Source organism: Lissotriton vulgaris, chromosome 5, assembly GCF_964263255.1.
Source record: "Lissotriton vulgaris chromosome 5, aLisVul1.2, whole genome shotgun sequence".
NCBI lineage: Eukaryota > Metazoa > Chordata > Amphibia > Caudata > Salamandridae > Lissotriton > Lissotriton vulgaris.
Window position 1 is genome coordinate 1,506,993,592 of NC_141693.1, and position 12,540 is coordinate 1,507,006,131.

The 12,540-nt window shown below is 45.3% G+C and overlaps 1 protein-coding gene across 3 annotated transcripts in view; it reads right to left on the minus strand.

Moving 5' to 3' along the window:
* The window catches only part of FOXP4 (forkhead box P4), a 305,849-nt gene that overhangs the window by 48,563 nt on the left and 244,746 nt on the right, over positions 1 to 12,540 (minus strand). For all 3 annotated transcript variants that reach the window (XM_086923539.1, XM_086923540.1, XM_086923537.1), the window contains exons 10-11: positions 11,804 to 11,887; positions 10,279 to 10,480 (exon numbers count right to left, since the gene is read on the minus strand). In XM_086923539.1, coding sequence (XP_086779665.1) covers positions 10,279 to 10,480; positions 11,804 to 11,887 — 286 coding nt within the window. The remainder of the gene's footprint in view (positions 1 to 10,278; positions 10,481 to 11,803; positions 11,888 to 12,540) is intronic.

The window sequence follows — 12,540 nt, forward strand, 5'->3', positions numbered from 1 at the left end:
CCAGCAAGTCGCACAGGTCTTGAGAAGGGGGAATGTCGTTAGTGTTGGAGCTGGGGTTGGAGAGTTCTTTCACTATGCTGAAGAGCTCTTTGCTGTTGTGTTCGTTGTTGTCCAGTCGCTCCTTGAAAGCGGTCCTCTTGGCGGTCCCGATAAGTTGGTGGTGTCTACGGGTGGCGATCTTGTGGGCCGTATAGCGGTTTGTTATTCGTTTGCGGAGCCAGTTCCTCTCCAGTTTTCAACAGGTGCGCTTGGAGGCCTGGAGGTCTTCGGTGAACCATGTAGCTTTTTTGCTGGAGTGGTTGGTGGCGGGATCTTGAGTGGAGTGAGGGTGTCGGCGCAGTCGTTGATCCACTGTTTGAGGTTGAGGGCGGCAGTGTCGGGTCGGTGGGGTCAGGAGGTGGTCTCAGGGCGAGGGTGGTGGTCAGTTGGTCTTCGGTGACCTTGCCCCAGCAGCGGCGTGGAATCTGTTGGGTGCGGTGGTGCGTGGTGGGTTTCCTGAAGGTGAAGTGGACGCATCTGTGGTCGGTCCAGTGGGGTGCGGTGGTGTGGTTGAAGGAGACGTGGGGACTTTCGGAGAAGATGGGATCAACCGTGTGTCCAGCGGCGTGGGTGGGTGTTGTTACGAGCTGTCTGAGTCAGAGGTTGGCGAGGTTGTCGATTAGGGCGCTGGTTTTGGCATTGTTGTTGTCCTTGAGGTGGAAGTTTAGGTCCCCGAGGAGGATGTAGTCCGTACAGGCGTGGGTGCTGATGAGGTCGGCGATGGAGTCGCTGAACTGTGGTCGGGGTCCGGGTGGCTGTCGCTCTTTCCCTCTTATTCTTAGGAATAAGTTCCAGTAATGGAGTAAAGGCATGCCACATCTGGTGATCATAAGGACCTAGAATTGCCAGGGCAATGGCTGTCTTAATCAAGGTTACTGCCGTAGCGGTATTTCCCCAGCCCAGATCATTAATACATTTGCTATCCTTATCTGGCAGACTAGATGATGGGGTTTTTGAGGTTTTGATTCTTCTCTGAGCTGCTGAAGCAATTACTAAATCTGGTACAGTAGGACGAGTGAGGCAAGCTGGAGCTGAATCCGGGGCCTTGTATTACTTCTTCAGACCAGATATCACAGCTGGAACAGTAGCAGGTGTCCTCATTAGTTTTAGACCTTCTGACCAGACAAAATCAAGCATGGGTATGGACTTAACGTATTTCCAAGGTTGCTATTTATAGTTGTAAAGAAAGCATGGTTGATCTACAGAGGCCATAGGTCGGCTGAATTTCTTGGCTCCTCTTTCAATCAATGAATGAAATTTAGAGATAAAATCTGCAGCATCCTGTGCGATTGGGCCGTCATTTCCACTTGAGACAATTAATTTTCGCCCGTTATCATCTCTTCCATCATCGCCTGGTGGTAGCTCTCCATCCTCTCTCTCTATATCACAATATGCAGAACTATTAGACTTTATACCTTCCATATCTTCTTCATGGACTGATCCACTTGGCTTTGGAGGAGGAGGTAGCGGTGATGGCTGCCTAGGAGGTGAAACTGGTAAAGGAGCAGTTTGAGGAGGTGGGAGGATGGGTGCAGTAGGTACCCAATGATAGGATTATTAGTTGGCTGCTGCAGCAATAACTTATTAAAAGTATCTATCATCTGTTGCAATGTTGATAAAAGGCCACTGGCACTTCAACGACATCTGGTTATCTATACTATTTAGGCGGTTTCTGCCTTAAATCAATTCCAGTACTACCAGACTTGTACTCCTGTAGGACTCTTCCATTGCTTCCTCTCCAAAATCTGGGACATATCTCACATCCATTTGTGTTGGGCTGTATGCTGTCAGTAAGGCATACTCACTAGCCTCTTCTTGATCGGACTGCGATAACTGCACTGAAGGTGAATTGGTCACTGTTAAGGGTGAATAAACATTTTGTCACATGTTTTTTATTGGTTGCGTGGTTCTCGATGGCGATGCCATCAATGATGTATCCATTGTCGATGGTGTGGTCATCATCGACGGATTGCATGACGATGTCATTGTCGATAATGTCAACATCGATGGAATGCTAGTCGTCGACAGTATCTTCATCACTGATGATGGAGTTGAAGCTGTGGACAGTCTCATCATTGACGAGGTTTCCTTTGAAGACTTCTTCTTTTTCACTACAGGTGAATCTTTGTAGTAGTGGGCTCTGGTATGTCAGCAGAGGAGGTGGCTACAAGCGCTATACCAAATCAGAAACTGTATAAGTCTCCTCTTGTGCACTGCCTTCAAGAGAGTGCATGGAGGGGCACTTCTCACTGAATCTTCCCCTAAAGAGGGAGCATTTCTTTAAGGAGGAAAATTCTCCTTACTCATAAGAAATAATGCCAGCCTCCATTCTCTGTTCTTAAGAGTCTTAGTTGAGAAAGACACACAATTCTTACATTCTGCTGATTTAGGTTTAGGATAAAGACAATTAATACACTGAGAAGGCGGGTCATCCGTATACATTTTATTGCTGCCAAAAGATAAACAGGTTTTAAATGGCAATAGCTTCTCTTTGCCAGCAATGGTGGCAGTTGGTAACAGATAATTGTCACACCAAATAATCTCCATATTCCAAACATTATAACAATCTTCCCTACAAACAACTCACAGTCCAGTAGTGCTGGAGATAGGGCTGGGTCAATTCCAAGGCAGACCAAAATGGAAACAAAGTAAGGTTCACTGAAAGGTTAGAGCAGACCTCTGACAGGGGACTCCTTCACAAACGACATGCAGTAGAAATCTGAGCCGTAGAGGCCTCTAGGGGGAGTAAGCCTCCACTTCATTGGCTGAAGAATGGGTTCTTGCAAATGAGGTGAATGTGCTACTCAACATACTATGTTGTTTAGAGCAGATTGTCATTTTACATTATATACTGTATGCTGTACATTTTTCACTACATACTATTATTTTAATGTACCCGTGATTCCCAGCCTGATGACGGAGAATGATTCAAGCATGAGAATATAAAAAAGATCCAATGTTGGACAACACTTGTTGTTTTCAAGACTTCTTAAGACTTTGGTCCAAATAAAGATTCAACATTTATGAGGTACACATTCTGTCAATTAGGGGCAGATCAGCAGTAAAGATAAAATGAGAAGACAAACAACTCTGTAACCTAAAGAGCCAAAAACATGTGTACGGCAATTACACTGAGTAAGCCACCTAGAGGCACCATTTCATCATGCAGATAGTTTCTCCACGTCCCATATCCACCAAACACACATGTAACCCAACACAACGAACTCCACATCCCACTAGGAAAGTAAGCACTTCAATTATAAGAGAACTTGTGAATTTTATCAGGAAGGAAACAATTGGTGTTTTATACTCCAGGTGGATCTTATCTACTAAAAGACTTGTGCCATGGCGACTATAATCAGATGCCATTTAGCATCACTCTCCACTGTTGCTAGGACCAGCATACAGCCACGGATATGGGTATAGTTCACCACATAACCAGCACAGCCTTGACAGTGGATTAGCAGATTGTTGAATCCACAATGGAAAAACATAAGGCAAGTCAGAAAAACTGAGCAAGAAGACGTAGCTTTGCCTGGCCTGTGAGGAATTTCGATGCTCTCTATCTCAACCACTGTTATGGGCCATTCCTCAGACTACAAGTGTTCAAATGAAAGGTCATCATGGATGGTCAATGGACATCTTATTTTATTTTATTTTATTTTTAAAGTTTTATATAGCGCGAACAAGATCTTTGCAGATATCAGAGCGCTTTACAGAAACAGTAGGTAGGATAAACAAGACTCTTAAATCAATATGAGATTCCGTAGACAGTGAGTTGCAAAAATAGGGTATCAATCATACAAGAGTATACAGAGTAATAACAATCAAGAAACAATAATATGGAAGCAGTACAATGTCCAAACGGATAAGATTATAGCACCCCAGAGGGTGAGTAAACACAATGTTGAAAGCAAAGAATTAGTCAGTAGTGGGTGCGTTGCAGGTTATTGAGGCCGATAATGTGGGAGCCAAATACTGTCATTGTTCCAGTATCAATAGTGTTTAGGTGTATTTAGCCATAAGGATGGCCTTCACCTCTTTCTTGAAGAGTATAGTGGACGGGATAAGCCTGGTTTCTGGCGGGAGTGCATTCCAGATCCTAGGTGCCATTCCAGAGAAGGAGCGTTTGTATGTTTTTTCCTTCCGGAATCTGCGTGGTTTCAGGAGGAGAGTGTTTGTGCTTCTGTTGGATCTTGAGCCTCCTGATATGGTCAGCTTATGAGAGAGGTAGTTGGGTGCCTTGTGGTGTACGGCCGAGTGTGTCGTACAGGCAATTTTCAACTGAATTCTGGCTTCAATAGGCAGCCAGTTCAGGGCTTTTAAGTCAGGGGATATATGCGAGTGTTTTCTTGAGCCAGTGATGAGTCTCGCGGCCGCGTTCAGGGAGGCTCTTAGGGGAGCCGTTGTTGTCAGGGGGAGCCCGCTGAGAGCCACGATTCCGTAGTCTATGCGAGGAATGACTAAGGCTTGTACCACAGTTTGGAAGTCCTTGGGTGGTAGGAAGGGTTTGAGTTTTCTCAACGTGTTGATTTGGAAGTTGGCTCCTTTAGTTGCTATGCTAATATGCTGCTGCATGTCGAGATTGCAGTCCAGTGTGATGCCAAGGGATTTCGCTGAGTCCACGATGGTGGGTTGGACATTGAGTGCGGTTAGATGATTGAGCCAGGTTTGGGTGATGGCCTTTTTCGCAGGAGGAGAGATCAGAAGGAACTCAGTTTTCAGAGCATTTAGTTTGAGGTGATTGTCGGCCAGCCAAGCTTGGGTGTTTCTTAGTGTGGCATTCAACAGTTTGATGTCTTCAGGGGATTGAAGCTTGAGGTAGAGCTGAGTGTCATCGGCGTACATATGGAAATGTACCTTAGAAGATTGAAGCAAGGTGGTGAGTGGTTCCATGACGAGGTTGAACAATGTGGGGGATAGGGAGGAACCTTGCGGGACGCCCAGTGTTACTGGCACAGGCGAGGACAGTGCGTTGTTGATCTTGAACCTCTGAGAACGGTTGTGCAGAAAGGACGTGAACCATTTGAGAACCGTCCCGGATATGCCCATTCTGGTATTTAGGAGCTCCAGTAGATTCTCGTGTTTGACCGTATCAAATGCTGAAGAAAGGTCAAGAAGGATGAGGAGGCAAGACTCATTGTGATCAAGGATTTGGAGGGCATCATCTATTATGTGTGTCATGGCCGTTTCCGTGCTATGCTTTGCTCTGAATCCGGATTGGTGAGAGTTGAGGAGGTCAAACTGCTCAATGTGTTTTGTCAGTTGGAGTTGCACGCATTTTTCTAACAGTTTTGCTAGAGTGGTGATATTGGTGATAGGACGCCGGGTTAAGTTTGACTTTTTCGTTGATGAAGAAGGTGATGATGTGGTGGTCTGACCAGTCACATGGTTCGATTGCGACTAGTTGGGTAGAGTCTCCTTTGGTCAATGATAGAGCCTTTTTCATGTGTCGGACCGTTGCAGATTTGGGTGAGGTCAAGCGCGTCAGGGTCAGCTGTGGGTTTCTTGAGTATAGGCGTGACTTGCCCAATCTTGAGGGAGTCTGGGATGAGCCCTTGTTGCAGGGAACAGTTGATGATTTTAGTCCAGAGTGGGAGGAACAGGGGGGTGAGGACTTTAACAGCATTGGCAGGTAGGGGGTCTGTGTGATGATTGGCGGGTTTCAAGGTGATCAGCAGCTTGTGAATTGATTCTTCGGAATAGGTGTCGAAGGATGTTCATGAAGCGTTGTTTTTAGCATGAGTGTTAGTTATGCATATGGAGCCGGCGAATCGACGTGCATCCTTGATGAGATCGCTTCTTATAGTGTCGTTCTTTTGCTTGAAGAAAGCAGAGAAGTCTTCGCAACTTGGGATAGCCTTTGTTAAGTTGTTGGGTTGTGGAGGTTGCATTTTGGTTTGGGTTTTGACTAACTCGAACAGTTTTTTTGGTCGGTTTTTAGCTTGATCCAGCTGTTGGCTAAAGAATATTGATTTTGAGCGTTTGATTTTTCTGAAGTAAGCGTTTCTCTTACTCCTTAAGCGTTCTAAGGTTCAGTGCTGAGGGGTCCGATCTCCACGCGCGCTCAGCTAAGCGCATCACACGTCTGTCTTCATTGAGTCTGCCATCGTACCATGGGTTCGAGTTCTTGGTGGAGACTCTCTTCAATTGCAAGGGTGCGGCTTCATTGATTATTGTAGACATGGAGTCTAGGTAGAGGTTGGTCAATGAATGCACATCAGAGACGTCCGTCGGGGGAAGAAGGAGACTGCCTGTGTGGGCAGGCAAGGACTTTGGGTTAAGGTTCTTCAGGTCCCTCTTCCAAATCTTGGTTTTGGCAGGTTGCGCCGGGTTAAGTTTGACTTTTTCGTTGATGAAGAAGGTGATGATGTGGTGGTCTGACCAGTCACATGGTTCGATTGCGACTAGTTGGGTAGAGTCTCCTTTGGTCAATGATAGAGCCTTTTTCATGTGTCGGACCGTTGCAGATTTGGGTGAGGTCAAGCGCGTCGAGGAACGTCTTAAGGCTCTTCACCACAGTGTCTTTCTGGTCATTCCAGTGGAGGTTGAAGTCTCCCAGGTAAATTTGATTGAGCTGTCGACCGGCGTTGGTGGATATCGTGTCCATTAGTTGTTGGGAGAAGATGAAGTTGTCACCGGGTGGGTGGTAAATAACATGAAGGGAGCACACAGGTTTGCCCTCACTAGTAATCTCAAGGCAGATGAGTTTGCAGGAGGAGAGGGAGGGGGAGGGGCCTTCAGTGACCGCTAGGTTGCTCCTGTAGATGCATGCGATTCCCCCGCCCGTCTTGCCATTCCTGTCGAGTCTAATAATGCAATAGTTTGGGGGGACTAGTATGTCCATTATAGGTGTGGATGTTTCAGTTAATCACGTTTCAGTCAGAATGGCTAGATCAATGCCCCTTGATAAGATGAGCTCCGCGATGCCAGAGGAGTGTCTCCGGGCCGATCTGCAGTTGAGCAGGATACACTTTAGTCTAGGGGTGAGGAGGGTGGGAGAATGTTCTAAGGAGAGGGGGATATTTTTGAGATTACAGGGGACAGAACTTCTGTTGCTCAGTGTGGGTGGCCTGAGGGGATTTGTGCGAATCGTGGGTATGGGGAGGTGTGTTGTCGGTGAGCGTTTTGTGGGACCTGGGCCATAAGAGCAGAGGAGATTGTGTAAGTCTCGGCCCAAAAGGGTGTTTAGGGTGCGACGGGGACGGCCGGTGGCCTTGCGATCAGGGATAGAGGGCCAGCGCGGAGAGAGCAGGGTGGAACGGTTTGAGGGGCGAATGGAGTCCTTGTTGGGCGGGGAAGTGTAGAGTAGGGGGTGCTTAGGGTGCGACGGGGACGGCCGGTGGCCTTGCGATCAGGGATAGAGGGCCAGCGCGGAGAGAGCAGGGTGGAACGGTTTGAGGGGCGAATGGAGTCCTTGTTGGGCGGGGAAGTGTAGGGCAGTGGGTGCCTGGGGTGTGTGAGAAGAAGTTCTTTGATGGTGTGGAGCTCTTCCTTGACTGGCAGCTGATTCATAGTTCCATCACACAGACCTTTTTACGCGAATCCTTGGTAAAATTGTTCTTAATTGTGCGATGTGGGATTGAAAATACACATGTTGGGCATCGAGACCATAAAGGATGTGGCTGTTTTGCTTTGTGAGGACATATTATGTTGCACATGACCGTGGTTCTCTTTATTTGTATTAAGACCCTTTTCAATTTGTTGTCATTGAAGCACACCATGGGAGCTGTGCCTCGGAGACCTCTTTGCAGTCTTGACATTCGGTTTCTGGGCTACAGACTGCTCTGCCACCGTACCGGGTTAAAACCAGTTTGACTGTCTCAGAAGCAAAGCTTCAGTTCAGCCCAACTTGGGATGTCTGGATTGTAAGTACTTAGTGATCATCTCCTTTGCCATCCAGACAGGAAACACGATACATATCTACAGAGATACACCCTGGTTCTGACTGGTTGGGGATGAAGTGGCCGAAACTTTGATATAGCTGGGGCTTCCTGCCAGTGCTGCAGTTTTGGAAAAATACTAAAGCTATGGGTCCTAGAAGTGTTACCTGTGTAAACGTGGGAAGGGATTCTGGCCACACCAGCTCAGACAATGCAAGACGGGTAGCTGTTTCCCCAAAAGCTATGACTGATCCTAAGTTCGAAGGCAGAGGGACATGGTGCCCTTGCTTGGGAGATGAAGATATCAACCGCCCAGTGTTAAGAGGTGTTGCCCTGACAGATAGGACAGATCAAATAACAGCTGAGAGACCCATGAGGTGGATTCCTTGAAAAGGGAGCATGCCCATGATCCGTGAGGGTCTGCAGCCCAGCTGACCTGGACCACAAGTGTAGGCTCACAAATATCATGTGCATCAGCAGAACACTGAGGATGGGCTGGAAGCAATATACAGCTGTAGCTGTTGGTGAGCCTGCACCACCTTACCTTGAATACAGTACCTAGGACAGTGACCCTGTAATAAACTGCTTGACCTACTGAACACTGCATAGTCAAGCGCACAAATGGAGTAATTTAACTAGCCAATTAGTATGCAGTAGTTCCAGAGACCCTAGGGCACTACTGGTGAAAAGCACCTACTTACGGGAAAACTACCTAGTAAACATGGACTGCCCCAAGGTGGGATAGAATAAGGCCCTCACTCAGTGTCTCAAAGCTGGAGTTGCAAACTAAGGACCACTGGGCAGTGAAAGGGATGAAAAGTAATATCTTGAGAGACTGAACCAAGTGCTGCGTTCAAGTTTCTTGATGCTCTCTCGTGATATTCTATCTATTTTGCTCTCTCGTGGTATTTTATCTATTCTGCTCTCTCATGATATTCTATCCGGAGAAATAAGGGCAGGTATGGATTAGGCATTGTAGTCGAAATTTACATATTGGCCACAAAACAAACTGCGATCCCCAAACAACTAGATGATCTTGGCATCGAATAATGCAATTCTATTTTTTTATTTATCTTCAAATTGTGCACTTTACAGTCACCTGGTAAGGGGTAAATGATGCAATATGGATTTTAAATATTTCAACCGGTAGTTCAGGTAGGTACTTTAAAGCTATTTACCAGGAAAAACGGAAAAGCACAACTGCAAACATTAAAAGCTATTTATTTAGAAATTTCCATTAATGTGGCCCCTTGTGTATTTTAGAAGGCCATAAACAATCGATCAAAAGAAGCAAATAATGACAATTAGGTATGTAGCCATGGACATAAGTAAAGGAATGTGCCATATAATTCATTTTGCGCCCAGTATCGATGTTTAGCCTTTGCAGAAACTCCCAGTTTTTCAACAAGGGGAAACTGAGGAACAGTGAGGTGAAGTTGTTAATACAGTCAAATGTTGGAGACAGTATTAAAACTGAAGCTTCTCGCTTCCCCAATTTAGCCACTAGGCAGGTCACTGAAAGTTGCCACACAGAAATGTATTGTCAAAATCATCTTTAATTCGAACTCTTGCATTGCCAACATACACCCCCTTACTAAAGATGAGGGAACGCCTTCTACTTGCCCAGAAAAGTGCCACCAAAGAAGATTATAGTGGAAGGTGCTGGTGGAATATTCCACAAGCTATGAAAAAAGTCCAGAGATCTTGGTTGGTGAAAAGATAAATAACAGTCATGAAAAGAAGGAAACATATATCTGTCATCGGCTGGTGAAGATACAGTATGCCAGTTAATGGGAGACGTTGCTCTTTCTTTCAACATATACAGGTCCTATGGTTTTTCTAAGCAAGGCAGGGGCAAAAATGCACCTGAAGGGAATCCATGGATATAATATCACGATAACCATGCGGTTAATGAATACATAGGTGTTCTATGGCTGTCAAGAACAGACAGAAGCTGGCCAAGAAAGAATTCGGAATAATTATCGTCAGTTCGGTACATCTGCAATGATAGCAGGGATTAAGCATGATATACGAAGGTCTCTGCTTTCCTTTTAGAGGCACCAGTCTGTCAGGAACACCCTCCCCTCCCCCATTTTCCACACTGACTAGTCTCCCTCAGATGCTGAGGTCAAGGCTCTGGTCGCATCTGAGTTTATGGACCTGCTTACCCGAGGAGATGGGCCTGTGATTTCTAAAGAGGATATACACTTATGATCTCACCTGATCAAATGTATTTGTGGTCTCACATAAGGAAATGCTCTGATGGTCTCACCTGAGGAGATGAAGTTGCAGTTTACTCAAACCCAAAGGAGATGGGCTGGCAGTCTCACTTAAAGATGTATGCGTGAAGTCTCACCTGAGGAGATGGGTGTGCAGAATTTATCGGAGTTCCTCCTCCGGATGGGTCCCATGTTGTGCAAGGTGGAAGAGCTGATGACAGAAGGACCCTGCCTAAGGGGAGTGATTGGTGCTGTGGCTGAGGTAGGAGGGTGAGGTAAGCCATCAGGGTAGGTATCAGAGCAGCTTTTTGTAAGCGTTGCACTGGATACGAGGTTCAGCTGCAAGGAACGGAAAAAAGCAAAGATAATAAATAAATGTATTTATCAGCCAGATCTGAAAAAGTATTGGCTGCTAGGGCACTCAGTCACTGCACTACCTAAAGTAATCACCCGTACAGAATTGGATGAGAATTGCCCATCTCACATGACCAGCTACGACACAGTCGGCAAGATCTACTTGTAAAACCATCAAATCAGGGTAAAAGAGCATTTCCTACAAACCTTGAGACACAGCCATACACTGCAATGGGAGAAACTCCACCCAACATACCAGGGATAAGAGGCTCTTCCCTACATACCAGGGGCATAGACACCACGCTACAGACCAGGGGATGAAACCCTTACTAAACAATTTAGAGAACTAAACCACAACTTATAGACCAGGGGAATAAACCCTCACTATACAAAGCAAGGAAGAACCTGCACCATACTCATAAGGGGAAGACAGACACACCCCACAGATCAAGGATAAGACCTACCCTAAAAACTCACTTTTAATACAGAGTCTAACCACTGGAGCATGGAGAGGATATCCAGGATTAAAAAGCATGCACCTACTCTAGCTCTTAGGAATACCAATGAATCAGTTTCCGAATGCACCAATCTGTCAGCAGTAAAGAGGAGTTGAACGCCCAATAGCAGACAAAGAGAATCACATATGTGTTTCTGTATAGGGATTAAGCTGTCAGGACAAATCAATACATCTATTAACCAACACAGGAGCCAACCTGAGCAGCAAAGAAAACTTGCAAAAGCAATCACCCACTTCAAGGATAAACGGAAATTAGCACTTCACAGGACTAACTAAGAAGAGTGTTGTCTCCAAACTAAGGATGAAGTGTGGCTCACAGAATTTCCATTGCCTACTCCCCTAAGAGAGGTAGGGTGGAAACATTTGTCATTGTTTTAAAGGCTTCTAACGACCATGGCCTAAATGAAGGTTCAGAAATTATGAGATAAACTTTCTGTCAATTAAGGGCATATCAACAGTGCAGATACAATGAAAAGACAATCCACTCTGTTTAGTATATTTAAAAACATGTGTATAATAATTTAAAAAAACGACCTTCCCAAGAGGCCAACTTCCAAGATCTAGTAAAACAGGGGATAAAGGACAAAAGACTCCAATCCCAAGAATAAGAGAGCTTTATTCACTCCACAGGAGCATTGAATGCCAAACCGTTTCCAACATGAGACAATTTGGACCATTCAAGGGAATTCTCACTTCTTCTATGCCAAGGGGGTTTTCTGGCTGGTCTTGTAGGAATTGAAATTAGTGAATAGTGACTTTGGAAGACATGGATAGAGGGACGGAATACTTACAGGTTGGCTGAAGGGCTTTGGTTCTGAGGGCCTCATGTGCAGGTGTGCCATCATTGCTTGAAGACGCTCGCTCTCCTTCGTAAGCTATTGGTCATCCAGAAGCCAAAAGAGAGAAGCAGAAGGCTGCAGATTATTCTTTTTGTTATCACAATACATTTCAAATAAGCGTTCATGAAATTAAACAAACCAGTAAGGGGAAAACGTCAACCTGAGTAGAGCCAAAGCATGGAGTGGGAAGTGTTTTTTTTTTACTTATATCACACTGTACAGACTGAGCCGAGGGGAGATGTATACTTTGTCTCCAGATACTGCAAGTCTCATATATTTCAAGAGAGCCACATCGCCTACAGAAGTCCACATTTTTGTATGTGAACCTCAAACCTTGGAGCAGTCAAAAATGGTGTTAGTCTTGCAAAGAGAAGAATCTCACTCTCTGAGAACCAGTATCCCCCATTGAAGCATAGCCTCTTTTTTCTAAAAATAATTTGTATTATTTTTTCTATTTTATAAACAGAATCTGAATTTCAAAAACAAAATCGAAAGTTAACCTGTGAAGATCCCATCTTCCACGGATTATAAAAATAATCAAATACTTTATCATAATCGGAACCATCCTGTAAGGGAAAACAATAAAACGCTTCAGTGAACTTTACACTCCAAAGTTTGCACCCACTTGATGCCCCAACAATCTACTGGGGAGATTAGGCATGGTTGAAGTATGCAACCACTAGCCAATT